The sequence below is a fragment of the Ascaphus truei genome, chromosome 2 (assembly GCF_040206685.1).
Source record: "Ascaphus truei isolate aAscTru1 chromosome 2, aAscTru1.hap1, whole genome shotgun sequence".
NCBI classification, from domain to species: Eukaryota; Metazoa; Chordata; class Amphibia; order Anura; family Ascaphidae; genus Ascaphus; species Ascaphus truei.
Window position 1 is genome coordinate 85730259 of NC_134484.1, and position 25627 is coordinate 85755885.

A 25627-nucleotide genomic window follows, 5' to 3' on the forward strand; every position below is an offset into this window, starting at 1 on the left:
TCCCTGCAATTTGGACATGTATTGCACTTAAATTGGCCAATCAGCAGTTAGACTTTGGGAATATGACATCAGGCCTCAAGACAGATAAGCTATCCTATACCCAATGGTGTTAAAAGGGTGTCCAGGATCACTTGAGGCTTTTGAGTATACCAGAAATCCTCTCCAGTGCGTTTATATGGAGAGAAGGAAATGGACATAGTGCTTTTAATAACAATTAAGAGAGTAATTAAAAAGAATGTTTACTCTTTAATTGTTGCTAAAAGCAATACAGCTCAACCCCTCTGCTACAACGCGAATCCGCTTATAACGCGGTCTGAGCATGGCTCCCGAATTGAAAGCCTCCATTTTGCTTAAGGCTGAGTCCATAGAGGGGGGAGCAGTGCTGAGGCGCGCTGACGCTGAGGCTCGCCTGCTGAAGCCTGTGCGATTTCATGGACTTGCAGATGAACCAGCGTGCGCGATCGGGAGGCAGAGGGAGGCGGGGCAGTGACATCGCTGGGCCAATCGCCCGCGACGCGTCAACGTCACGGCATTGACGCTGCTTCGCGCTGATTGGATGTTTTGCATGCGCGCTGAAAAACAGCTTGGCTGTTGGCTGAAAAATCCAACTCCTCAGCACGCCTGCGGACGCTCGCGTGAGCCCCCTCTAAAGACATCCTCATTGAGGATGCCGGGGCTCAGCGAGGAGCGTCCGCACGGCTTCTCCTTCTATGGACGTGGCATTACGCTCTCCTCTTCCTGCTGTCCACATGCTCATCTCTCTGCTCTCTTGCCGTTGTGTGCCATTGTTTTTTTTCTTCAAACATTCAATTTAATGCTTTATTGACTTACAGACACAGACACACAATTAAACATTAATACATTTTGTACAAAACACATGCAGGGATTGAACTCGGGACCTTCTGATACCAATGCCTTGCCTCTTACCTCTACACCATAGGCTTGGTGTGACAAGACATAACCTATAAATATATTTATCCTCTCTACAACACATTGCCACAGAGTACATGTCAATGTTAAATCTTAAGTCTATTTCTAGATGTCTATGACATCGCACAGCTTCTGTGGTTTAGAGGTACAAATCTTAGCCAACATATGAAAGGGTCTTGGGTTCAATTCCTGCATGATATGGTATAATATAATTTAGACATTTGATAAATTATTATTTTAATTATATTGTGCATTAGGGCCACGTGGGAACGGACCTTGAAGGGTTCTGTTACCCGAAGCATTAAAGTTGTCCCCCTTGTTCACAGCATCTATTTTTTTGTTCTTGTTGTTTTTCTGTTCACGTCTCCTCACTCTGTGATAGTCTTGTATTCCCCGTTTATGGATTCTGTCATTACTATATATCACGTGCTTTTTTTCTATGCGCTCATGTGTTTTAGGTGGTTAATTAGTATCCTACATCTTGATATTGATTTGTGATAGCTCAGTTGTCATAGAACATTTTGTTCACAACAGATTAAATCTCAACCACCCCAGTGTACATCTATGTTGCCCCAAAGGCGGGCAGCCAAAGGGTGTGAGCCGTTTGCTGCTGATTGGTGATGTTAAAGCTGCTCTATTTCAATCTGAAACTCGCAAGCCCTTTATCCCTTATTCCCAATTTTCCAACTCTATCAGTCCATGAAATGTCTGTGAATTCACTGTATAACCCTGTTCTTTTAATGTAACCATGTATTTTTTATAACTCTGTGCCCAGGACATACTTGAAAATGAGAGGTAACTCTCAAGGTATTACTTCCTGGTAAAACATTTTTATTAATAAATAAAAATGTATGGCTGCCCGATCATCTCAGGGCCAGGAAAAAGCCTCTGTCCAGTGAAGTTGGAAGAACATGCGCTGGACATCCCTACCATCCCTCCTCCCTCTGTGCCTTTCTGGATTCTTCTACCGGTTTCCCTCTCATGGGGTTTGGCCTCAGTCTCTACTCAGGCCTTCGTGGATTCCGGAGCAGCTGGTAACTTCCTCGATCTTTCGTTCGCCAAACAGCACGCAATTCCCCTTCCCTCTTTCGAGATTCCGTTAGTGATTGCGGCGATCGACGGAAGAACACTAGGACCCGGTACCATTATCTAGGAGTCCCTTCCCCTCGTTGTGAACATTGGAGTTCTTTAAGGAGCTACTCCCTTTCATGGTGATCAACACACCCTCAGCACTTATAGTATTAGATCTCCCTTGGTTGCGTGCCCACAATCCTACTGTCGACTGGTTAACGGGGCAAGGGACCACCTGGGACCAGCGATGTAATGGGACTTGATTGTCAGTACCTCGTCCCAGCACTGACTTACCGCAGTCTGTATCTCTCCCCGGCGCTGTGAATAAAGTCCAATGAACCCCAATACCGTGAGCCAATTGGGCAGTCTTTAGTATGGGCTTCCTATGCCAGATAGATGATCCTGATAGTTGGTGGACATGCAGGGGTGTTGTCTGATCTGATGTTATGATGTCTCTGAAATCATAGAAAAAAAGCAACAGGGCACGCACATGGCGTGGTATGGCTTTTCTCAATCACCCCCCTGCCTAGAACCCTGAAATCCTACTTACAGGATGAGGGCTCTCGAGTACAGTTGAGAGAATCTGTGCCTCACGTCTCTGTCCCTCACAGCGTCTCATGGATCCACGTGGTCTGGTCTGCAGGGGTCCCCTCACTCAGCGATGATGGTAACAGGGATGGTTTACTCCAGCGCTCCCACAGATGATTGCGTGTGGGGGGAGGGGGGGGGGTTTGGAGACGGGGAAAAATATGGAAATATACTAGTGTGATAACGTACAGGGTGTTTATTGACATACAACAATGGTGAAATCACACTTACAATTTAAAAGGTTTGCGAGCTCCGCTCACAATGCCGTCCGCAGCCTGTGTAGATCCTAATGCTGCTAAGGGAACGGTCGCCACGCGCTGCCCCACTGCTGACGTCACTCGAGTTCCGGAATCGAGTGCAGCGCGTGGCGACCGTTCCCTTAGCAGCATTAGGATCTACACAAGCTGCGGACGGCATTGTGAGCGGAGCTCGCAAACCTTTTAAATTGTAAGTGTGATTTCACCATTGTTGTATGTCAATAAATACCCTGTACGTTATCACACAAGTATATTTCCATATTTTTCCCCGTCTCCAAACCCCCCCCCTCCCCCCACACGCAATCATCTGTGGGAGCGCTGGAGTAAACCATCCCTGTTACCATCATCGCTGAGTGAGGGGACCCCTGCAGACCAGACCACGTGGATCCGTGAGACGCTGTGAGGGACAGAGACGTGAGGCACAGATTCTCTCAACTGTACTCGAGAGCCCTCATCCTGTAAGTAGGATTTCAGGGTTCTAGGCAGGGGGGTGATTGAGAAAAGCCATACCACGCCATGTGCGTGCCCTGTTGCTTTTTTTCTATGATTTCAGAGACATCAGATCAGACAACACCCCTGCATGTCCACCAACTATCAGGATCATCTATCTGGCATAGGAAGCCCATACTAAAGACTGCCCAATTGGCTCACGGTATTGGGGTTCATTGGACTTTATTCACAGCGCCTGGGACAATTTATTTGTATGTTTATTTGGCTTATACAGGTTTGGAATAGTCTGTTTATTTTTTTTTTCCATTGGCTGCTTTCGTTTTTGATCACTTTAGGGTTATTCACCTTAATTTGTTATCACATTATCACTATTTTATATATTTTTTTGTAGGTTAGCGCTTTTTAGAGGGTTTATAATTGTTTGTTTGCCTGTATCTCTCCCCGATGGCCTTACCCTCGCACAACAGGATGTTGGGGAAGTTTTCAACAAGAAGCAAACCGAGGGGATACCACCGCATCAGGCATTCAATGTCCCAATCTACTTGTTTCCAGGAGCCATTCTAACATCTGAGACTATTTCGGCATTTTCTTCTACTTTTCTATCGTCCACCTCCATATCTGGAAGTCCCGCGGCGGAAGACAAGGTCCAGGAGCTAAAGTCTCTCTGGAGGAGGATTCATACCAACGTAACTAAAGCTTCCCTTCAGCAGAAGGATCACGCGGATAAGCATCAGCGGCCAGCCCTGCTGTTCCAGGTTGGAGATCTCGTATGGTTATCTACCAGGAACATCCGTCTGAAGAGTCCTTTCCTGAAGCTCGGGCCCAGGTTCATAGGTCCCTACAAGATAGCGAAAGAAGTAAACCCGGTCACGTTTACATTGGAGTTAACAGATACCCTAAAGATTCCTCCGGCCTTTCATGTGTCTCTCCTAAAGGCGGTGGCCTGCAACAACTCCTCTTCTGCTCCCACCTTCCCAGGCCCGGTTCCAGTAGATGGCCAAGTGGAGTATGTAACTTGTCGGATCCTGGATACCCGTAGGTCTCGAGGCAGTCTCCAGTACCTTGTATCTTGGAGGGGATACGGTCCAGAGGAGAATTCTCGGGTGAAGGCTAGTGATATCAACGCTTCGTCCTTGATCCGAGGTTTCCACCAGAGACAAGCACGGGTTAAATTGTCCGGAGATCGATTCTGTGAGGTTTTGCAAAATCCGTCCTGGGTTTTCAGTCCGGACCGGGATTTTGCTCTAGCTCGCCCTCTGTGGCTGGATCCTCCATTTTTGCACATGGCAGCTTCCTTTAAAACAGGCCTGCACAACTTGTAAAGTGAGAAGGGCCGAACTGCTACAAGGAAAACTGATTTGGACTGCACGGGTAAAATCATCATCATCATCATCATCATCATCATCATCATCATCATCATCATCATCTTTCCCCCAGCACCCCTCATCATCATCCTCGTTATATCTTCTCACACCCCCCCCCCCACAGATCATCATCATCCTCGTTATATCTTCTCACACCCCCCCCCCACAGATCATCATCATCCTCGTTATATCTTCTCACACCCCCCCCCCCCACAGATCATCATCATCCTCGTTATATCTTCTCACACCCCCCCCCCCACACAGATCATCATCATATCACTGACCTGCACAGGCACTGACCGGCACAGGCACAGGCACTGACCTGCACTGACCTGCACAGGCACAGGCACAGGCACTGACCTGCACAGGCACAGGCACTGACCTGCACAGGCACAGACACTGACCGGCACAGACACTGACCTGCACAGGCACAGACCTGCACAGGCACAGACACTGACCTGCACAGGCACTGACCTGCACAGGCACAGGCACTGACCTGCACAGGCACAGGCACTGACCTGCACAGGCACAGGCACTGACCTGCACAGGCACAGGCACTGACCTGCACAGGCACAGGCACTGACCTGCACAGGCACAGGCACTGACCTGCACAGACACTGACCTGCACAGGCACAGACACTGACCTGCACAGGCACTGACCTGCACAGGCACAGACACTGACCTGCACAGGCACAGACACTGACCTGCACAGGCACAGACACTGACCTGCACAAGCACAGACACTGACCTGCACAAGCACAGACACTGACCTGCACAGGCACAGACACTGACCTGCACAGGCACAGACACTGACCTGCACAGGCACAGACACTGACCTGCACAGGCACTGACCTGCACAGGCACAGGCACTGACCTGCACAGGCACAGGCACTGACCTGCACAGGCACAGACACTGACCTGCACAGGCACAGGCACAGGCACTGACCTGCACAGGCACAGGCACTGACCTGCACAGGCACAGGCACTGACCTGCACAGGCACAGACACTGACCTGCACAGGCACAGACACTGACCTGCACAGGCACAGACACTGACCTGCACAGGCACAGACACTGGCCTGCACAGGCACAGGCACTGACCTGCACAGGCACTGACCTGCACAGGCACTGACCTGCACAGGCACTGACCTGCACAGGCACTGACCTGCACAGGCACTGACCTGCACAGGCACTGACCTGCACAGGCACTGACCTGCACAGGCACAGGCACTGACCTGCACAGGCACTGACCTGCAGAGGCACAGGCACTGACCTGCAGAGGCACAGACACTGACCTGCAAAGGCACAGACACTGACCTGCGCAGGCACAGACACTGGCCTGCGCAGGCACAGACACTGACCTGCACAGGCACAGACACTGACCTGCACAGGCACAGACACTGACCTGCACAGACACTGACCTGCACAGGCACAGACACTGACCGGCACAGACACTGACCTGCACAGGCACAGACACTGACCTGCACAGGCACAGACACTGACCTGCACAGGCACAGACACTGACCTGCACAGGCACAGACACTGACCTGCACAGGCACAGACACTGACCTGCACAGGCACAGACACTGACCTGCACAGACACTGACCTGCACAGGCACAGACACTGACCTGCACAGGCACAGACACTGACCTGCACAGGCACAGACACTGACCTGCACAGGCACAGACACTGACCTGCACAGGCACAGACACTGACCTGCACAGGCACAGACACTGACCTGCACAGGCACAGACACTGACCTGCACAGGCACAGACACTGACCTGCACAGGCACAGACACTGACCTGCACAGGCACAGACACTGACCTGCACAGGCACAGACACTGACCTGCACAGGCACAGACACTGACCTGCACAGGCACAGACACTGACCTGCACAGGCACAGACACTGACCTGCACAGGCACAGACACTGACCTGCACAGGCACAGACACTGACCTGCACAGGCACAGACACTGACCTGCACAGGCACAGACACTGACCTGCACAGGCACAGACACTGACCTGCACAGGCACAGACACTGACCTGCACAGGCACAGACACTGACCTGCACAGGCACAGACACTGACCTGCACAGGCACTGACCTGCACAGGCACTGACCTGCACAGGCACTGACCTGCACAGACACTGACCTGCACAGACACTGACCTGCACAGGCACAGACACTGACCGGCACAGGCACTGACCTGCACAGGCACTGACCTGCACAGGCACAGGCACTGACCTGCACAGGCACTGACCTGCACAGGCACTGACCTGCACAGGCACTGACCTGCACAGGCACTGGACCTGCACAGGCACAGACACTGACCGGCACAGGCACTGACCTGCACAGGCACTGACACTGAACTGCACAGGCACTGACACTGAAATGCACAGGCACTGACCTGCACAGGCACTGACCTGCACGGGCACTGACCTGCACAGGCACTGACCTGCACAGGCACAGGCACTGACCTGCACAGGCACTGACCTGCACAGGCACAGGCACTGATCTGCACAGGCACAGGCACAGGCACTGACCTGCACAGGCACAGGCACTGACCTGCACAGTCACAGGCACTGACCTGCACATGCACAGGCACTGACCTGCACAGGCACTGACCTGCACAGGCTCTGACCTGCACAGGCACTGACCTGCACAGGCACAGGCACTGAACTGCACAGGCACAGGCACTGACCTGCACAGGCACTGACCGGCACAGGCACAGGCACTGACCTGCACAGGCACAGGCACTGACCTGCACAGGCACTGACCTGCACAGACACTGACCTGCACAGACACTGACCTGCACAGGCACAGACACTGACCGGCACAGGCACAGGCCTTGACCGGCACAGGCCTTGACCTGCACTGACACTGCCACTAGCTCTAAGGAGCAGGTGCAGGGGGGGGGGGGGGCGGTCCTACCTTTCACTGTGGAGCATGGCTGGAGGGAGGGGGGGAGCCATTTTGGTCCCTGGCAGCAGCCACCTCACTTACTGGTCTCACTAATGAGGTTCCGCTGTCACTAACCCCACCCTCTGCAGTCAGACGGCCTCAGCTCTGTTCCTTCTCTCCTCTCTGCCTGCAGGGGATCGCATCAAACTGCTGGCGCTCCTTCCCTAATAGGCAAGGGGGTTGGAGAGGGGGGGGGGGCATCACGATGCTAGCGCTCCTTCAGTGTGTTGGCAGAGCGGGCTCGGGGGGGGGGGGGCGGGGAGCGTGTCAAAGTGCTGGTGCTCCTTCCCTCCTGTGTCTGCAGAGCGAGCTGGGGGGGGGGAGGGAGGGCATCGTGGGCCTCGACCTCTACATTCTCACCGACAACGCAACTGCTGCCAGCCCTGACCTTTGGCTTACAACTCACTACTCTATCAGGACTCTGTCCCTCGGTTCAGCTCGGTTCTTTCATATTCTTACCTCAGCCCTGCGGGTCCGTTTCCTGCTTGAGACGAGCATCGTTGCACCATTCATTATCTGTTGGTGCTTATTTGCTTAGTTGTTTTATACCTTTTGCTGATTGTGCCTAGTTTATTGAACTTTCCACTTTATTTATTTGTACTTGATGATCTTTGATGCGTTGTGAAATATTCTTATTTTTGACATGCTTACTATAGTTATATTCTATTTGTGGGAACACATTGATATCCCTGTGAGATTTGGTTTAATTTAGAGTTCTGAAGACTATTTTATAGGGTTTGTGAAAGAAGAAACCCTTGCCCCATGAAGCTTACAATCTAATGGTATGATGGGGGACATAACACTACTGTATATGAAGAAGAATGTCAATACATGACGGATGATGTAGTCTTTGCTTGCTGTTGACATTTTCCTCTAAAGATGCAGTTCTACAACATTGGAACAAGTCAAACCAATAGGTTATTGGTGCAATAATTAGTTTTAAGTCATATTTAATTTTATTATTTAAAACCTTTGTAAGCAATATTATCATACGTTTGGCGTCGAGTTTAAAGCCTACATCCTTTTTTTATTTTTTTTTAAATCTCTCCCCTATCACTCTTTCCCAATTACATGTGGTGGGTTTCCATACTGTACATATCTTTTATGAATTGGGTGGATTAAACAAGATTGACAAGCACCAACCAACCACTCCCATTTCACTCCCTGTTGTAAAGTGAAAAACATTTTGTCCCCCTTACAAAACAACATCAAAGATGACGTTTTAGCCTACTAAACCAATCAGTACTGTTAATTCACTCCGGTCCTGAGTGGCATAGCATCCTTTTACAAGCAGAGTATTCAATTGAGCCTTCCTGCACGAGCTTGGCAGCCACTGATGGGAAGAGTTGCACAGGTAGGTTGCAGTCAGTACAGTGCATCCTGGGAATGACTGCGACATGACAAGTGGCAATACTTTGTGGTGTATTTGTCATTTACTTTGGCCCGTGCTGTAGGAAGTGTCCATTCTTTGGTAGTGATGCAGACCATTCAGTCTCAGTACTTGTCACCCCCTACTGTTAAATCCGGTTATAATCTGGAAAGTGCCTTTTCTGTGGAACTAATTGACTTCAGCGATTCTGTATTGTTTGCGGCCACGTTTGAATGAGAAACTGCTTATTTAATTGTGAAATGAAAGGTGCTACTGTTTGTGGTGAAGAAAGGGAAATTAACTCTTGTGCAATGGATCACTTAAGTAAATGCTCTGAACAATGAACAGATTTGGCGATACACAGCAGGTCTAATCTGTTGAATTAGTATAATTAGATTTACAATATAATCATGCGTGTAGAAGCCTTTAAATTAAAAAAATAAATAAATAAAAAAAACCTCATTATGCCACAATGGCTAAAATAATTTGCTGTCTATTGGGCCCTATAAATAAGCCGAATTCAATTTTTAAGGAAATAATATAGAAACCATTTTCTCTTTTAATTAGCTTGTTAATGATTATCGCAATAGAATGTTTCTAATCAATAATATTAGAATGATATAGGATGTCAAAGTCAACATTAGGACTGTTCGGGGCAATATGCCATAGTTTCCCTACTAAGGTCAATAGGACTTTCTGTGCCACAGCTCCCTGATGGGCACAGTCACAATTTAATGAATACCTCCCCCCTAATTTGGGTAACGGAGCTCGTTCAGCGTTAACGTCCAATCAAGTCAATGGCAGTTCATGCTGGATCGAGCCCTTGCCCGAGCTTGGTGAACCCTGGTGTTTGATGTGGAGCTATCTTCCCCTTTGATGTGCTGTCATTCATGTGAATAGAGTTGATCTCTTCTCCTGCAGTAAGAAGTGGCTTCAATTGAGCAGTGGACTAAGGGCTGGGACCAGCTGCGCCCGGCGGCGCGGGCGGCCGCACGAGCGTTCCCCACCAGCAGGGGATTCCTCCCGAGCCGGTCCCAGTCCCCCCTCACGGCACAGCTCACTACACGCTGTGACGCGTCAGCCGCCAGGGGATTCAAGAGAATTGTAATCCCAAGCGGCGACGCGTCACATGGTGTGGCTGTGAGCCAATGAGGAGGGGAGGCTTCGGGAGAAGGGGAGGCTTCGGGGAGCGGGGAGGAGAGTGTGGGGGGAAAGCAGCGTGAGTGCCTGTGTGTGTGTGTATGTGTGCGTGAGTATGTGTGCGTGAGTGCGTGAGTGCCTGTCTGTGTGTGTATGTGTGTGCATGAGTGCGAGTGCCTGTCTGTGTGTGTGTGTGTGTGTGTGTGCCTGAGTGCCTGTCTGTGTGTGTGCCTGAGTGCGTGAGTGCCTGTCTGTGTGTGTGTGTGCACGAGTGCCTGTCTGTGTGTGTGTGTGTGCACGAGTGTGTGTGTGTGTGTGTGTGTGCCTGAGTGCCTGTCTGTGTGTGTGTGTGTGCCTGAGTGCCTGTCTGTGTGTGTGCGTGAGTGCCTGTCTGTGTGTGTGTGTGTGCATGAGTGCGAGTGCCTGTCTGTGTGTGTGTGTGTGTGTTTGTGCCTGAGTGCCTGTCTGTGTGTGTGCGTGAGTGCCTGTCTGTGTGTGTGTGTGTGCATGAGTGCGAGTGCCTGTCTGTGTGTGTGTGTGTGTGTGTGTGTTTGTGCCTGAGTGCCTGTCTGTGTGTGTGCCTGAGTGCCTGTCTGTGTGTGTGTGTGTGTGTGTTTGTGCCTGAGTGCCTGTCTGTGTGTGTGCCTGAGTGCGTGTCTGTCTGAGGATTTGAGGGGCTGAGGATTTGAGGGGCTCAGCGGTTGAGGGGCTGAGTTGAGGGGCTGAACGGCTGAGTTGAGGGGCTGAACGGCTGACGGGCGGTCCCGCCCCCCCACGTCATGGCCGCGCCACCTCACGTCATGGCCGCACCCCCCACCCGTTTTGGCCACGCCCCCCCCCCCCCCCCCCCCCCGCTCGCAAAAATGGTCCCTTTGGACCGGAAAAAGCCCCAAGTGCCTCTCCACGCGCCGCCAGTCTGCAGTGCGGGCGCGTGGTCTGAGGCAGCGGGGCCTTAGCCTAAGGCCTCGGCATGGTCAGCGCTTATGCGCTGAGCGGTGCTGAGGCGTGCTGCTGCTCGGCACTGAGCCCCTGCAGCCGCAATGAAAGCGGCATTAGCAGGGGCTCGCTTACGCTTCCGCAAGCATGTGGAAGCGTAAGGCTTCGGCCATGGTTCCTGATTGCGGGCGGAGGCGCGCTGAGGGAAAGCGGGTGCTTTCTTCTGGCCTTAGCGCGCCATCCATGGGCGTGTCGGCGGGCGGGCCAGTGACATCACGGAGCTGGTTCGCCCTCATTGGGCGAACCGCTCACGTGACCGGCCCTGCGCTCCGGCAAGCGGGAAAATGTAAAATTTTCCTAAGACCTACGCTTCCGCGCACTTGCGGAAGCGTAGGCGAGCCCCTACTAAAGCCGCTCTCATTGCGGCTGTAGGGGCTCATTGCCGAGCGGAAGTGCGCCTTCGCCCGCAAGCACTATCCATAGACGCGGCCTAAGTCTTAGAATTTTTTTAAATTCAAGCGCCCAAGGGAGCGCAGGGCCGGTCACGTGAGCGGTTCGCCCAATGAGGGCGAACCAGCTCCGTGACGTCACAGCCGCCCCCCGACACGCCCCTGTACGGCCAGGGAAAGCACCCGCTTTACCTCAGCCTCAGCGCGCCTCCGCCCGGCACAATTCACCATGGACGCAGCCTAAGGCTGGTTCTATAATGCGGGTGTGCGCTACGCCGTGCGCGCGTGTGGCAGTTTTAGTTGGCTGGGGATAGCCAGCCATTCTATAATAGGGCCGCGCACGGCAGGGTGCCTGGAGCGGACTGACGAGGGAGAAGATGAGGAAATTAATGATTTTGCGCTGCTACCGGCGCTGTAGTGTGTGTGTGTGTGTGTGTGTGCGTGCGTGCGTGCGTGCGTGCGCGCGCGCGCGCGTCAAAGTTAAATAAATAAAAATTGTTTTTATTACAACATTTTTTTTTTATTTTAAAAATATTATTTAATACATAACTTAATCTCTACACTAACATACATACATACATACACACACACGTGCGCGAAAAGCATGCGCGTGCGCGCACGGCCGCACACAGTATAGAACGGCCCTTAGATGGATGTTTTTGCTTCCTTAGAGCTGCAGTGCCTTGTAGCTACATCTTTCGGAATTCCAATAAAATAGAAAACGCTCCGTATTATAATGCTTCCCCAATCATTTTAACATCTTGTTTTATAATCCTAAATATTTATTAACTGTTCATAGTCCAGAAAGGCCAATTTGCGTAATTGTAGGAAAATTTTTTATAATGCTTTTGTTATCCGCTTTTATCTAGCTGGTGAAAATATCCAGTGCACTCCAAGTTTGGAAACTAGAATGAGCTGATAAACGTTTTGTTTAATCAGCAAGTGTCCTTGCACCCTTCAAGAAATGGCACACAAGGGGCTAGTGCCTTTCCCAGCCAGCGGTGTCTTAACTCAGCCTCTGCCTGCTGCTTTTGCTGGGTATCTTGGGAAACATGCATGCATGTCTTTATTTATACAGTATAGGTTTTGGAAAGACCAAATATTTTGTCTTTCCGAGCGATGGCCGCGTGACGTCCGCATCACGTGAAGCGGTTTAGCCAATGAGGACGAACCGCTCACGTGACACAACGCCTCCGCCATGCCTGAACATCTGAGAGAACAGTTCACACATCGTGCCAGCAGCAGGCGTGCACCACGTACATGCGCTCTGTCGCGCGCAGTAAGTATAATCTCGGCCTTGCTCTCAAGTAGAGGCAAGAGATATTCTTTTCAAGACTTTTATGCATTTTAAGCAGTTTATTCATAATCCTTAACTTCCCTTCGTATTGTAAATCTTAATCTGTCTTCATCCAGTTTACCAACTGCATCCCCTGAGCATATGCATATTTCAGGGAATAAGAATATAAGATTGCCAGGGAAACCATGGCTGGACCAGTGCGGTCTGGTCATGCCAGTTGCATAGTTTAACATGGGCTTTTCAGATGAAATCCGTAAAGCTTGCAAAAATGACTGCAAACAGTGTAATCCTCATGAACGCTGATCACCTGTGTGTAAGTGTTATCATCAGCACATTGAAGGGAGCGTCTAGTGACATTACGGTGTGCAATTGTGCTTTTTACAACACAACAAGTGCAATGGAATATATATATATATATATAGGTATTTGCTGTTCAGGATCCACACATCTGTTGAAAGCTGCAGATCAAGCCATATCTTACATGTGTATTTTTTTTTTATACATCAGTTCTGCACTATAAGAAAATACTTGTAGCATTTAAAAAAAACAAAAAAAACAACCACTCTGAATTACATTTTTAATGTATAATAATGTAACAATTGTATTCTATAGCAACCATTTACAAAGTTACAGATAATGAGTCAATACTCCTCTGCAGCCATTTTGTTAACCCTGGAGACGAATTTTCGCGTATTGATCGGCAACTTGGCTAATTACTTATCATTGTGTGGATTATATGGATGCACACACAGTATTAAAGAGGAGGGGAGGAAACCGTCAGCTTGGACTTCTGCTTTAAGATAAAATGATACTTGTTTTTCCTGCAGACAGAAATATATCTGTACTAATAATGAAAAACATTAGATGAGAGGACTTTTAAGTTTAATCCTTTGTCTCTTCTCTCTGTGCTGTTTTCTGGGTTGATGTTGATACACAGGGATCAGCGTTCATGTTACTAATGAGCCCCTTTGAGCAGGTTGCATTAGGAAGTATGGTGACAGGCAGTCTGCTGTTAAGACACGAGTGGTCTCCGCTTCAGTCTCCATGGTAATGGAGCCTGTGAATTCACATTGTCCCGGTTTTGCTGCAATATCCTGACGATGTTGCTGTGAGAAGACGAGGAGCAGGTTCCACATAAAGATGTTTATTTTTAATGAGTGTCACTGTACGTCTGTATAATATGGAGAATATTTTGTACATGTACACCGTCGCTTCTTGCTATATTTTTCTGTGGTTACTTCTATTTCATTCTAGCATCTGTTTGAAGATAATTGAAATAGTGTTCAATGTTTAAAAGTGTGTCAGTCTATTTAGTGGTGAAAAAACACCTTATGCATTGGTGACCAGTTGGAAACTACTGTAGCTTTCAATTTGAAACTTTCAATTATCCCTTTTTTTGCATCCTACTGTATTTTATCTGAGAATTTGGGGAAATGTGCTCTAGCCTTAGATATCCATTCATCCCAAAGTGAGAACATTTCTTTCTTTAAAAAAGGAAAAAGCATGCTACAAAAAAATTAGATTTTGTTGGGAGTATTTAATATGTAATATTGGGGTCTGTTAGATTTTGTAAGCATGGTGACTCCTCTCAGCAGAGATTAAGGGAAGAGATCAAGCTGAATATTAAACGTCGCTGCCTTTTAAGGTGGATGAACCCAATTCCAGTTCCACGATCGGCTTCTTGTTTTGTTGGGCAAGTCCTTTTTAATTTGCGAGATTAGATTATATGATCCTATGTCTTCATCACTTTATAGGCATTTACAGCAAGAATACCTTATTGACTCAGTTAAAGATTTACTTGAACTGAATTATGTGTTTATGACGCTGTCTATAGATGCATACAAGGCTTCTTTCAAGGCTGGTGTGGCTATTCAGAGCATAGATCTAATAACAGTGCTATTACTTTAATGAAGTTTTGTTCTCTCTAGGAGCTGTTCCGAGGCACAGAATCCTTTGCCTCTTTGCTTCGCCGTTCTCCATTAATTCAGATGGGACCCGCCAAAGATAAAATCGCGACGGGCAAAATCTTCCATGTGGTTGAAGACGACCTTTATATCGACTTTGGGGGCAAGTTTCATTGCGTCTGCAATAGACCTGAGCAGGATGGAGAGTAAGTAAAAGATTCAGAAAACCTTTACCTATGCGAAAAGCCTGTGACTCCATGTGAGCGTGATTAGGTCTGGAAGTGGCAGATTTGTAAGGCAAGACATGAGATGCTGCAGTAATAATCTACTTTTATATCTGTTGTTTATCTTTGGAGAGGTTCAGTGAGCAAATATATATGGAATCGCTCACATTTCCTGTCCTCCTCAAGGAAAAGCAGTTGGAGCTGAAAACGTACATAATTCACAGTAGTTTAGTAAAAATACAATGGGAGATTTCCCCTATCTGCTTTTATTATTTCCCAGCATTTAATGTTGAGGGATTATGCAGCTGTGGTTTACAATAATAAAGACGTTTCTTTTTTTGTATCCCTGACTGAGTTTTTCTGGTTCTCGCAGCAATGTAATGTTGCAGTTTAAAATTCCAAGCACCTTTTGTCACCGGGTTCCATTTTAGAAGTTCTTCTGGTTAAAGTTTCTCTCTGCGAGGCTGGACAGACAGGTGCTCTAAGGGTACAAATAAAGACACCAAAAAAACTTAAGTTGTCAAAGTCTTAGCAAGACTCTATGAAGGGCCAGCCCCCCCACATAGAGCCTATTTTTAAACAATACAGTTATTGAGAACCCTAAGAAGTTTAGATATGTGTATATACCTGTAAAGTATGTTTCTGGCAGGAAAGGGGTTGCATTTCCTATTAAAATGCTTTGAATACCAAGTTTTACAGTTACACCTGTGCATTTGGAATAAAAGTTTGATCATAATCCAAGCGTGTAAATGGATTTATCAGTTTTTCTGTTTTATGATTGTGAAAGTCATGCAAAATAGTGCCCCTGAGCCAAATGCCACACTTTTCAGTTCTGAGGCCTCCCCTGTGTCAAAGATACTCAATAGTGAAGTTACGGGATATATCTCTCAGGGGAAAGAAAATGGCTGCCAGATCTCAGAACAACAGGAAGCTGTAACATCATTGGTTTTGGCTTATATTGGACAGCCATTTAGATTCCCTTTAAAAAAACAAGAAGTGACACTGGTAACCTCACCAGTAAATATTGCTCTAACTGTGGGGTTCCCTCAGCTGAAAATAAAACGGTTCAACTCTGGAGGATCCCCCGGTGTCAAGGCTGTAAAATGGAGGTTAGTTAGGGTGGGTTGCTCCTTTAACTGTCATAGCATTTGTCTTGGTAATGTTGTCCCAGGTTGCCTAATCCATTGGCGTCCTGCTCGGCGCTGAGAGATGTCACTTTGTTTCATCACATAACAGGCACCTTAGCTGTGTAGTCCTAAACATATTGCCAAAGGATTAATCCTGTCGAGTGTTTGACTCAGAAACAGAAAGTCAACCAACCGTGCAGTCTGAGGCAGTGTTATTTATCTTTATTTAATGTCACTATTGTTCCTGGTTTTGTATTTATCGGTTCATACAGTATCTGTTTATAGTGAATTTCAAACATGAATCACTGACTGGCAAATAGCCTTTATAATTCATCCTACTGCAACATTTTGCTGGACGTGTACAAAAATGTGTATTTGTACAAATATTGTAATTAAGAGTATTTGTAAATTTTTTTGCGACAATGCACATAAAGGAGTATTGTACCCTTTTAGTTGAGCCTGTAATTGTTTTTGTTATCAGAATTAAACAATTCATCACTTAATACCCAGGAAAAGACATTAAGCTGTACCCTGGATTCGTAACATGGCAGCACATTCCAATGAATATGGCAACAGGTACGGTACCTAGCCATGCTATACCCACGCTGTAACGCAGCACTGGACCGGCGTAAATTCACAAAATAAGTTGGACCGTTTCAAATGAACTCATTGCAAACGGCAGCTTCTCAGAAATTTCTCGTTACGTCTTTCAAATGCTTCAGGAAAAAGTCGTCACGATCAGGCAAAATAATCGTGTTTATTCAAAGAATCGACATTTCGTCCATCACACAAACCTTTCTCGAGAGGTCCACTTAAGACTGTTTAAATGTTTATTGTGTTTTTTTTATATATATGTAACGGGTATTCCACCCCACCCAATCTCAGATATAGTGTGGGTGAGTAGAACATGCGGTGTTACCGGTGTGGTGCGTATACCTGCAGGCTCACAGGAGGTCTGAGCCTCCGCTAATGAGAGCCTGGGGTGAATCCTCTGGAACGTTTCTTCTTTCAGCGCCTCCACCTGCGTAGGATTCTATGGAAGTGTAGAATGACCCTACATAGGAACCCAATCAGAAACCACACACACAGTGATTATATAACTAAGGACTTTACTAACGAATAATAATGATAACCTGTGTCTCTCTCACGGTGAGACACTAACAGTGACGTCTCGCAGGACGATTCCCAAACACCAGGTGATCCCACCCAGTGTCCCAAGAACCCCACCCAATGTCCCGTACTCCTACAGAGATAGTCAATGGGTGACTGCGCAGTCACTAAGAACCTCTAGGCCTGTTGGTGCACATGTGATGGTATAATACCTGCCGAGCACTCCGGTGCTCAGGTCAGCAACAAACTTCTCAAAGGGTCAGACGTGTGATGAGTCCGTCTGATCCTCCAACCGAACTCCTTGCACGTGCGGACCGCTAGGGCGGTCCCACTCTGGAATCGTCTCTGTGGACCCCAACGTGGGTCCAACCGCTTCCACAGGAACAGCAGCAGCCGCTGTGTCCCTATCTATATAAATGGTACTAACGTGACAGGAACCCTAACCTAGGGCCTGTCCCTGTAGTACAGCAACCTGTAGTGGCTTGGGGAACTCCTATGGCCGGTAGGGGGTAATGACCTGTCCCACTCCCCCAACTACCCAAATCCCTTCGGTAAGTGATCTGGAATGGACTAGAGTACTCTTCCATGCAGTTCTTGGGCGTCTACCTACTGTTGGCTAGCCTAGTGCAGATCCTCTCCAGAATTCCTGACCTCGTTAACAGGCTATCCCTTCAGGCATCCTACCCCTAGCGCTACCTCAAGGTGACTAGAACAGCTATAGCCCTTCTCCAGACCCACTACTCTCTGACTAGTCCCAGCGCCTACCGCAGCAAGCTGTAACTCACTGGAGGCTGCAGCCAACGTGCTGCGCAACAAGGTGCCTGCCTATCAGACCTCACAGCACTGCTCGCTGTGACCCTGACAATGCAGCACTCTAACAACACTAAGGGCAGCGTCCCTATCTTGGGCCTCCCTCAGTACTTAACCCACTACGCTAGCGGGGGGGTTGGGGCCTACCTGGGGTGTGGGTACCTATGGGGTGCAGGAGCTGCTCTCACTCCCCGCACCCTTCTTCCCTCACAGCTCCCTAGCTCCAACTCTCTATCACCTTCCTCAACAGTTACCCACCCAACTAGTGGGGAGTTGGGGTCTACCTGGAGTGTGAGGTACCTATATGGGGCAGAAGCTGCACTCGCTCCCCACACCCTACTTCCCTAACAGCTCCCTGACTCCAACTCTATAACTGCAGACTTCCTTCTCTCAGCTCCCACTAATGTAAGTGGCAGGGTCCCTAACCTGAGGGCTGCCCCTGGCAACACTCACCTTACTGGGGAGCTGAGCTATCCTGGACCAAAGGGGGTGCTGGCCTAATACAGGGGAGTACCTCTCTCCTGTACCCTACCTCCTTCCCTCACAGGGTCCCTCCGCTGACTGACTAGCGTGGTGCAAGCCCGCGAAATGTATCCTTTCCTCCAGGGCAGTCCTGCAGCCCTATTGGCTCCTATGAGGCACCTGGTGCCTCCCTCGCTATGCTCCATGGGAGTTGTAGTCCCATAGAGCCTATCCTGGCATTGGGACCGCGTGCGCGCCTTTCCTGCGCATGCGCGAGCTATAGGGAGCTTCCTCAACCTTTCCCTACTCTGTTCTAGCCCTCGCGCGACTTTCCCTGCCTCTGGGGCTCTAACTGCGCATGCGCGATCACTGCGCATGTGCGAATGGCTAATTAATGGCGGCGCTCTCCTCGCCGGCCGCCGGGACCTTAGAGACGCGACCGCGGCCTTAGCAACGGCCCGATCGCGTCCCCGGCAACCGGCCTGCTCGCGGAGACAGCGCACCGCTCCCTGCAACGGCCCCCACCCTTGGGATGGCCGTCGGGTCTGCCGCTGGCCTCCGGCAGTACCCGGCATCACTTGTGCCCACGGAGGCTCCCGAGGGGGTCGCAGGGGGCAAAGGGTGACCTGGCTACATATATGTATATAGTCTATACTCTATTTTGTCCAAGGGACTTCTGGCTCAAGCTTCTTACTCTATCAACATGGGCTGGCAAATTGTAGCCCATGTATATATGGTGGATGTAGGTGTGTGCATGTGTGTGTACAGTATACGTATATAATATATATACACCCACCCACCCCTGTCTATGAATACCAGGCCTGTGCTCCCGTGGAAGGTTTGTGAAGTAAACGTGGCCTCCCTCTCACCATGTTACTGCATGCTTGCAATGTTCCGACCATACAGTATCAGCCATGTTCGATAAATGCTTAATTAAGACATTGAAAACGTGCTTATAAAATCTAGAAACTGCTACACGTTGGCATCTTAAAAAAACAAAACACACAGGGCACAAGGATATTTACCTGTTCAGAGGAAATGCAGAAACGTAGCGTTTTAAATTCAGTGGCTGAAGTGTGGTACTTGGTGTGGGAAGTGTGTAGTAATAATAATAATTATATATATATATATATTAATATATATATATATATTAATATATATATATATATTTTTTTTTTTAAGAAAATGATTTAATTTGGGAATTTTGTCTCCCTTTCTGGTTTCTAAACATTGCATTAATATTTGTAAAATATGGTGCACATTGGCTTCCCCCCCTCCCCACCCCAAATGTTTAATACATTCAGAATGTGTATTTTGTTAGGCATAGTAATACTACCTGTATAAAACAAATGCACAATTCTGTCCTCCTAAGAACACTTATTTCCTGCTGTTTCTGCTTCCTGCCTCTCTGAGTGGCACTATTTCACTGTCCCTTGAGATTGAAAGGAAAGCCATGTGTCCCTGTGTTTGCTAGCGTAACATCGATGCCAGAGAAGTGTCATTGAATGAAAGCTCGCTGACAATTTTGTTTCAAAATTGTATGTTTGGTCAATGAATATATTAAAGTTACAATGCAGTGTACGGTTGTATACCTTTTTTATTGCCGTTTAATAGTATTATTTACAAACAACAACCTAATAATAGGAGAACAACACAAGAATGAAGTAGAATGATCAATTACATCAGTATTTCTCCAAAATAGAAAACTATTGAGGGATACAAACAGCCTACTACAATAAGGTGTTATTGTTTTCCTTAGCCTACGTGGGATAGAAATAATTTCTACTATCCACATAGCTGTCAGTGGTGCTTATGAGATGTATTACACACCTCCTACATTAGGATTATTTGTATTCCAGGACACATTGAGTCGTACTGAATTTTCTTGATGTACTCTGGGTGCATTGTGTTGGGGATCTTATGATCAAGATGACGTATTACTGGTGTCCCCTGCCAAGCCTTTGCTCTGTGCAAAAGGTGTTCTATGGAAAAAATGTGCTAATGACTACCTTCCCCCCCCCCCCTTTCAGATCTGTATTTGCTAAATTTTTAATTTAATAACCAACACTGTCTTAATGTGGTGTTTCAAAAGAAATCTGTATTGGTGGTCTCGTTTGACAAAATATGTATATTAAAAAGGAGTAATGCAGTTGCATCCTTTATTACATGGGCATGTTTTTGCAGGTGTTTATAGCCGTAAACGCCCCCTCCATTCTGCCCATGACATCCGCCTCTCCTCCGGTCGTCTCAGTACCTCCTCTCACTCCCGCCTAAACACTTCTCCTGTGCTGCCCCCTCTCTGGAATTCCCTACCACGCACCATCAGACTCTCCCCCAACATTCAGGCATTTAAAAACTCAGAGAACTCACCTTTTTTAAGGAAGCCTATCTGGCATACCCCTAACACCCACCTCCTCCCACCCTATTGGGTTTTGCTGTGCAGCTGGACCAATCGCCATGTTAACACCCACTAACATCCACACCCCCAAACCTCAACGAGATCAGCTGAGTGGCTGGACCATACTCCATCCTGAGAAAATACTCCATCCCGCAATGAGCAGCCACTTTACCTTTGGTTTCAACATTGCCCCTTATACACTCTCTAGATTGTAAGATCTCAGGAGAAGGTCCCACATTACCGTCTGTATCTGTTTGTGCCTGTTTGTCCTTATTCGTACGTCATTCAGTTTATGTAATTGATGACACACTGTACTCCCACTGTACTGCGCTGAGGAATGTGTTGGCGTTTTACAAATAAGCGCTAATAATGCGAATCAGCATTATTATACACTGCAGTGTGTGCCTTTTCAGGTGTTGGATGAATAGCTTGCAACATCTATCAACCCTGCTGGGTTCAGCATGGCATAGAACAAAAAAGAACTTGACAGATAAGGAGTGTTTGACCCATACGATGGGGCCATCAAGCTTAGTTATGCAATCACTCCAGTATCATCATGATGTGTGCAGGTTAGCACACACTGCAGCTGCTGCACGTTTCCAACAAGTCCTGTGGCAGTTTTACTTAGCACCTTTTGTGCCGTGTGCCAAGCTGAGGCCGTGACTGAGGAACTCATTCTGCAACAGGCAGCACAATAATCCTCTGGAGGCATGTTTGTTTTGAAACGCCTGACATATTTATTCTTGAAATTAATTTCTAAGGAGAAGCTGTTGACAGTTTGCTGAAAAGCAGTTATCATTCTTTTATGATATCTTATTAATTTTGTTTTTTTTATTAAGTACTGCCAGCGAGGGCCGTGCTGCACATTTGCACCACATCACGTGTACAATAAGTCCTGTTTTGAGTATTGTAGACATGAGGAAGGAATTCTATTTAGCCAGTCACCCAGTGGGTTTTGAAGTCGTGTTTCCTTCTGTACATGCCTTACTTTAACTATTGTCTAGAACAATGATACAAATGCAGATCCACTCCATGACCGGTGTATAAAAAAAGGATAAGGGCTGGTGAAAGGTGGATTATAGACGTATAGTCGGAGGGTTTTTCCCAGCATCTGTAAACCAAGACAGCAAAGTAGTAACATCTTGACTATGACGGCAGGACCACAGGAAAAGGCAATAACTGGTGATATAAAGGATTTTTCAAGACCACTGAAATATCTTCTTGAGGAGCAATCAACTAACTTTCTCCGTCTGAAAAAATACATTTTTGTGCTTTCAGAATTGTATGCAATATATAATTGTTTGGAAATATTCAATTTTTCAGGCGCACACAGCCTGCCCACCTCATGATCTTTAACTTTAACACATTAATAGACCCCGTGAGTTTTACACTGCCTTCCCAAGCATGTTTTTGGTTAATGTGTTGGGTTTTGCCCCTTTCACTACTAAGAAGGCTGGGAAATGTATCACTCTTTCAGAGAAGTATGTTGCTTCCTTTCAACATGACGCTTGTTTAGCTACCTTTAGGCTACGCTTATAGTGCCGGCGACGCGACGTCAGGCTACGGTTGCTGGAAAAATCAAATTGAGATGACTTCCAGCGATCGCAACCAAGCTGTCGCTCCACGCTTACTATAAGCGCACGCGACAGCGGCAATGCATTTGTTTTAACGCTGCGTCGCTGTCTCCGGCACTATAAGCGCAGCCGTACTGTGAAAAATTCTACTATTTCTCTTTTCCTGTTCTTCCTCAGATTTACAGAAGGACTTTATGACTTTTCTAAGGAACTCTGCATTCTAGTTCCGGCAACGATTTTAATTCTTATCTTTTTCTGTTTCCACAGTTAGATATCCTTGCATCATTCCCATGTATTATTTCTATGATAGAATGACTCTGACTGACAAAAGTACTTTGAAGGGTATATCTATCGCACATCCAACGTGTTGACATTTCCTTCAGTGTTTAATATTTATGAAGAACTTTGTAGATGAACCTATAAAGTGCGCAGTGGCTAAAGACTGTACCAGTGAAATAAACTCTTTGTAATGGGAGCTTGCACGTGTTGGCTAGCATGGTAAATGGTGTTACTACCTGTCTGAACTATACAAGACCATATCTACGGGCCCTCTATAATACCCATTTTTGTAATTTTTTTTTATTTTCTTAAACTTAGTTGCCGGAAAAGTAGACGATTAGAATTCTTTTTTTAAAGTGTGCTTTATTGAATCGGGAAGACGCTGAAGTAAGACGTCACACTTGCTTTATTACAGTGAAAACTCACATGCGTGGGTTATTGACTGCTGAAAGACATGTTGGAAGAGGACATGTTTTTCCACTCCTTGTAAGGCACAAACATGAACAGACAATTCTGTTTCTGCTCTGAAACAAATATCCGCTGCTAAGAAATAATAATAAAAATAAGCAGGAATATCACCTAACCGTGCCAGAGGTCTGCGATTTCAGGGATACATTATATATTGCGCATTCAGGCTTTGTATTTAGTCAGAAGCTCCTCACTATCGGGAATAACCTGACATGTTTTAGAGGTGAATAGAAATGGTTCTGGAGACTAATGTATAAACGCTGCAAGGGAAATCTCCCCGGTGGTGGTGATATGACATTTTTACTTTTCAATACCACTTATTTCAGAGGTTTTTGTGCATATTTCTGGTACTTTTGTTTGCATGACTACCTCCAAAGTATAAATAGTGATTGTTTTTGTAAAACCGTAGCTGTGGACTACAAGTGGAAAATTCACTGACGCGCCGATGTGGTGTGCTACACCCCCGATCCTGCGATAACTGACACTAAAGTTATGGTAATTTACACTATTGGGGTACAATACCCGCATCGGCCACCGAGAAGTGAAACACACAGGGCAGTGGACTGGAGACGGGTGACTGCCTTTTCATACACCAAGCTATTCCGTCCCATAAAATACATGTTATTTACATAGCGCCATCCAGGTACATACCGCTTTACAGTACAGCAGTAATACACATGACACATAATGTGAATAAGCGCTTCAGGCGTAAAACAATAGGAAAAGGAGTCCCTGCCCTGACCAGCTTACAATCGAAGTGTAATCTTCCAAACGAACAGTTTGGTGCAGAGAGGTAATGGTTTTCTGGATAGTGAAGATTGGAGGCAGGAGCAACATTTGAACCTCTGGTATACTCGATCTCCATGATCTGCTCAGGCCCGTCTTCTCTCTTTTCCAGTCTCCCCCGTTACTACAGCTCTGATGCATATAACCCTTCTCACATATTGCACCCAACCTCCTGGAACTCACTTCCCCTCCTTGTCTGTCTGCCAACCACTTCTCCCTCGAACTGCAAAACCCACCTGAAAGCTCGCCGGTTAATTGAAGTGTTTAAATAGTTCTAAGTTGACCCACTACTCCCAAAACTACAGTATGCTGAGAACCACTCTAACCAATGCACTAAAATGTACTCCTACTTTTTCTGTTGGATCCCCTGCCTGCAGATTTAGATTGTAAGCTCTTGGGAGTAGGGATGCTTTTATCCCAATGGTACATTTGTCTTGATGCACTTCTCAAATCTGTGTTATATTCCCTGTATGGTAATGTTTAAAAAAAAAAAAAAAAATTGTAAAGTGCTGCATACCTGGTTGGTGCAGTAAAAATATAAATACTAAATACATACATTAGTTCTCTCTTTTACAGTCTGCTGTGTTGTATAATTCTTTCCCTCCCTTCTAGTCCAAACAATGTGGATGGTGCCACTGTGTCTGGTGTAACGGCCCCAGCTTTTCCCTTGTATTTTATTTAAAGCTTCCTCATTAACATATTCAGTGCTGGGGAGGTCTGTCACACACATGCACTGCTCTCCAATGCATGAAAGGCCTCTCTAGCTATGAAGGGGTTAAATGCCCCCCATCTGAAGACACCCCATGTTTATAACATTATTTATAGCCGTGTATATTTTCTGAAGTAACGTTGTCTTGTTTCTGCACTGTAGTATGTTATTTACTCTTGTTACTGTATAATTGACCCTCGTTACCACCCACTGCTTGGGGATGGTGTGTGATATTTGAGGCTCGGAAATGAATCCTCTCTGTGGTGGAAACCCACAAGGGCTATGCAGGCAGCGGTAAATGGAGTCTACATTTAAATATATGCTTTTAACCTATATAACAGGCTACACGGTATAAAGTAGTTTTATTGGATTTTAATGCCAAGGATGAAGTGCTTCATATTCCCAGCAATAATAGTTTTTGATATGCCATGTAAACAAAAAACTAAGTGCTCTATGTATCAAACGACGAATTGCGGCGCAAAGTCGTTACTTTGTCACAACCGGCGCAAACATTTACCTGCGACAGACGGCGTCTATATATTCATCTTGCTCCTTTTTCCGGAACGTGTGTCTCACTGCCACGAGAAGAGGGATTGATGGAGCAATTGGGAGTAGTTGGGGTGACGTTTCATTTGGATATTCGTGCAGGTCTATGTATTAAGGAAGGTGTGGCTTGTGCTACTTTTCTTGATGGGTTTCTGCGTTGGTTTTCTCCGTCACCTAAAAGGTGGCGCAAGTTTTTTTGTTTTTGTTTTGTTTTTTTCCCCAGCAAAACCTGCCAAATTCTAAAACTGTAGAAATACACATCATAAAATTCTTGTTTCAGACAGAAAGAAATGCAGTTTTTCTTGTATTGTTTGATACATAGAGCTCTTTATATTACCAAATATAAGCCTTGGTGTCTGTATATATTTTTTAATTCTCTCAAACTTGTTTATTTCGCTTCTACTAAAGCCAGAGGA

General features: G+C 46.9%; 1 protein-coding gene across 1 annotated transcript in view; it reads left to right on the top strand.

The window, feature by feature from the left end:
• Positions 1-25627, top strand: part of MRPS28 (mitochondrial ribosomal protein S28) — a 146811-nt gene that overhangs the window by 11366 nt on the left and 109818 nt on the right. The window contains exon 2 of the mRNA XM_075583056.1: positions 14743-14924. Coding sequence (XP_075439171.1) covers positions 14743-14924 — 182 coding nt within the window. The remainder of the gene's footprint in view (positions 1-14742; positions 14925-25627) is intronic.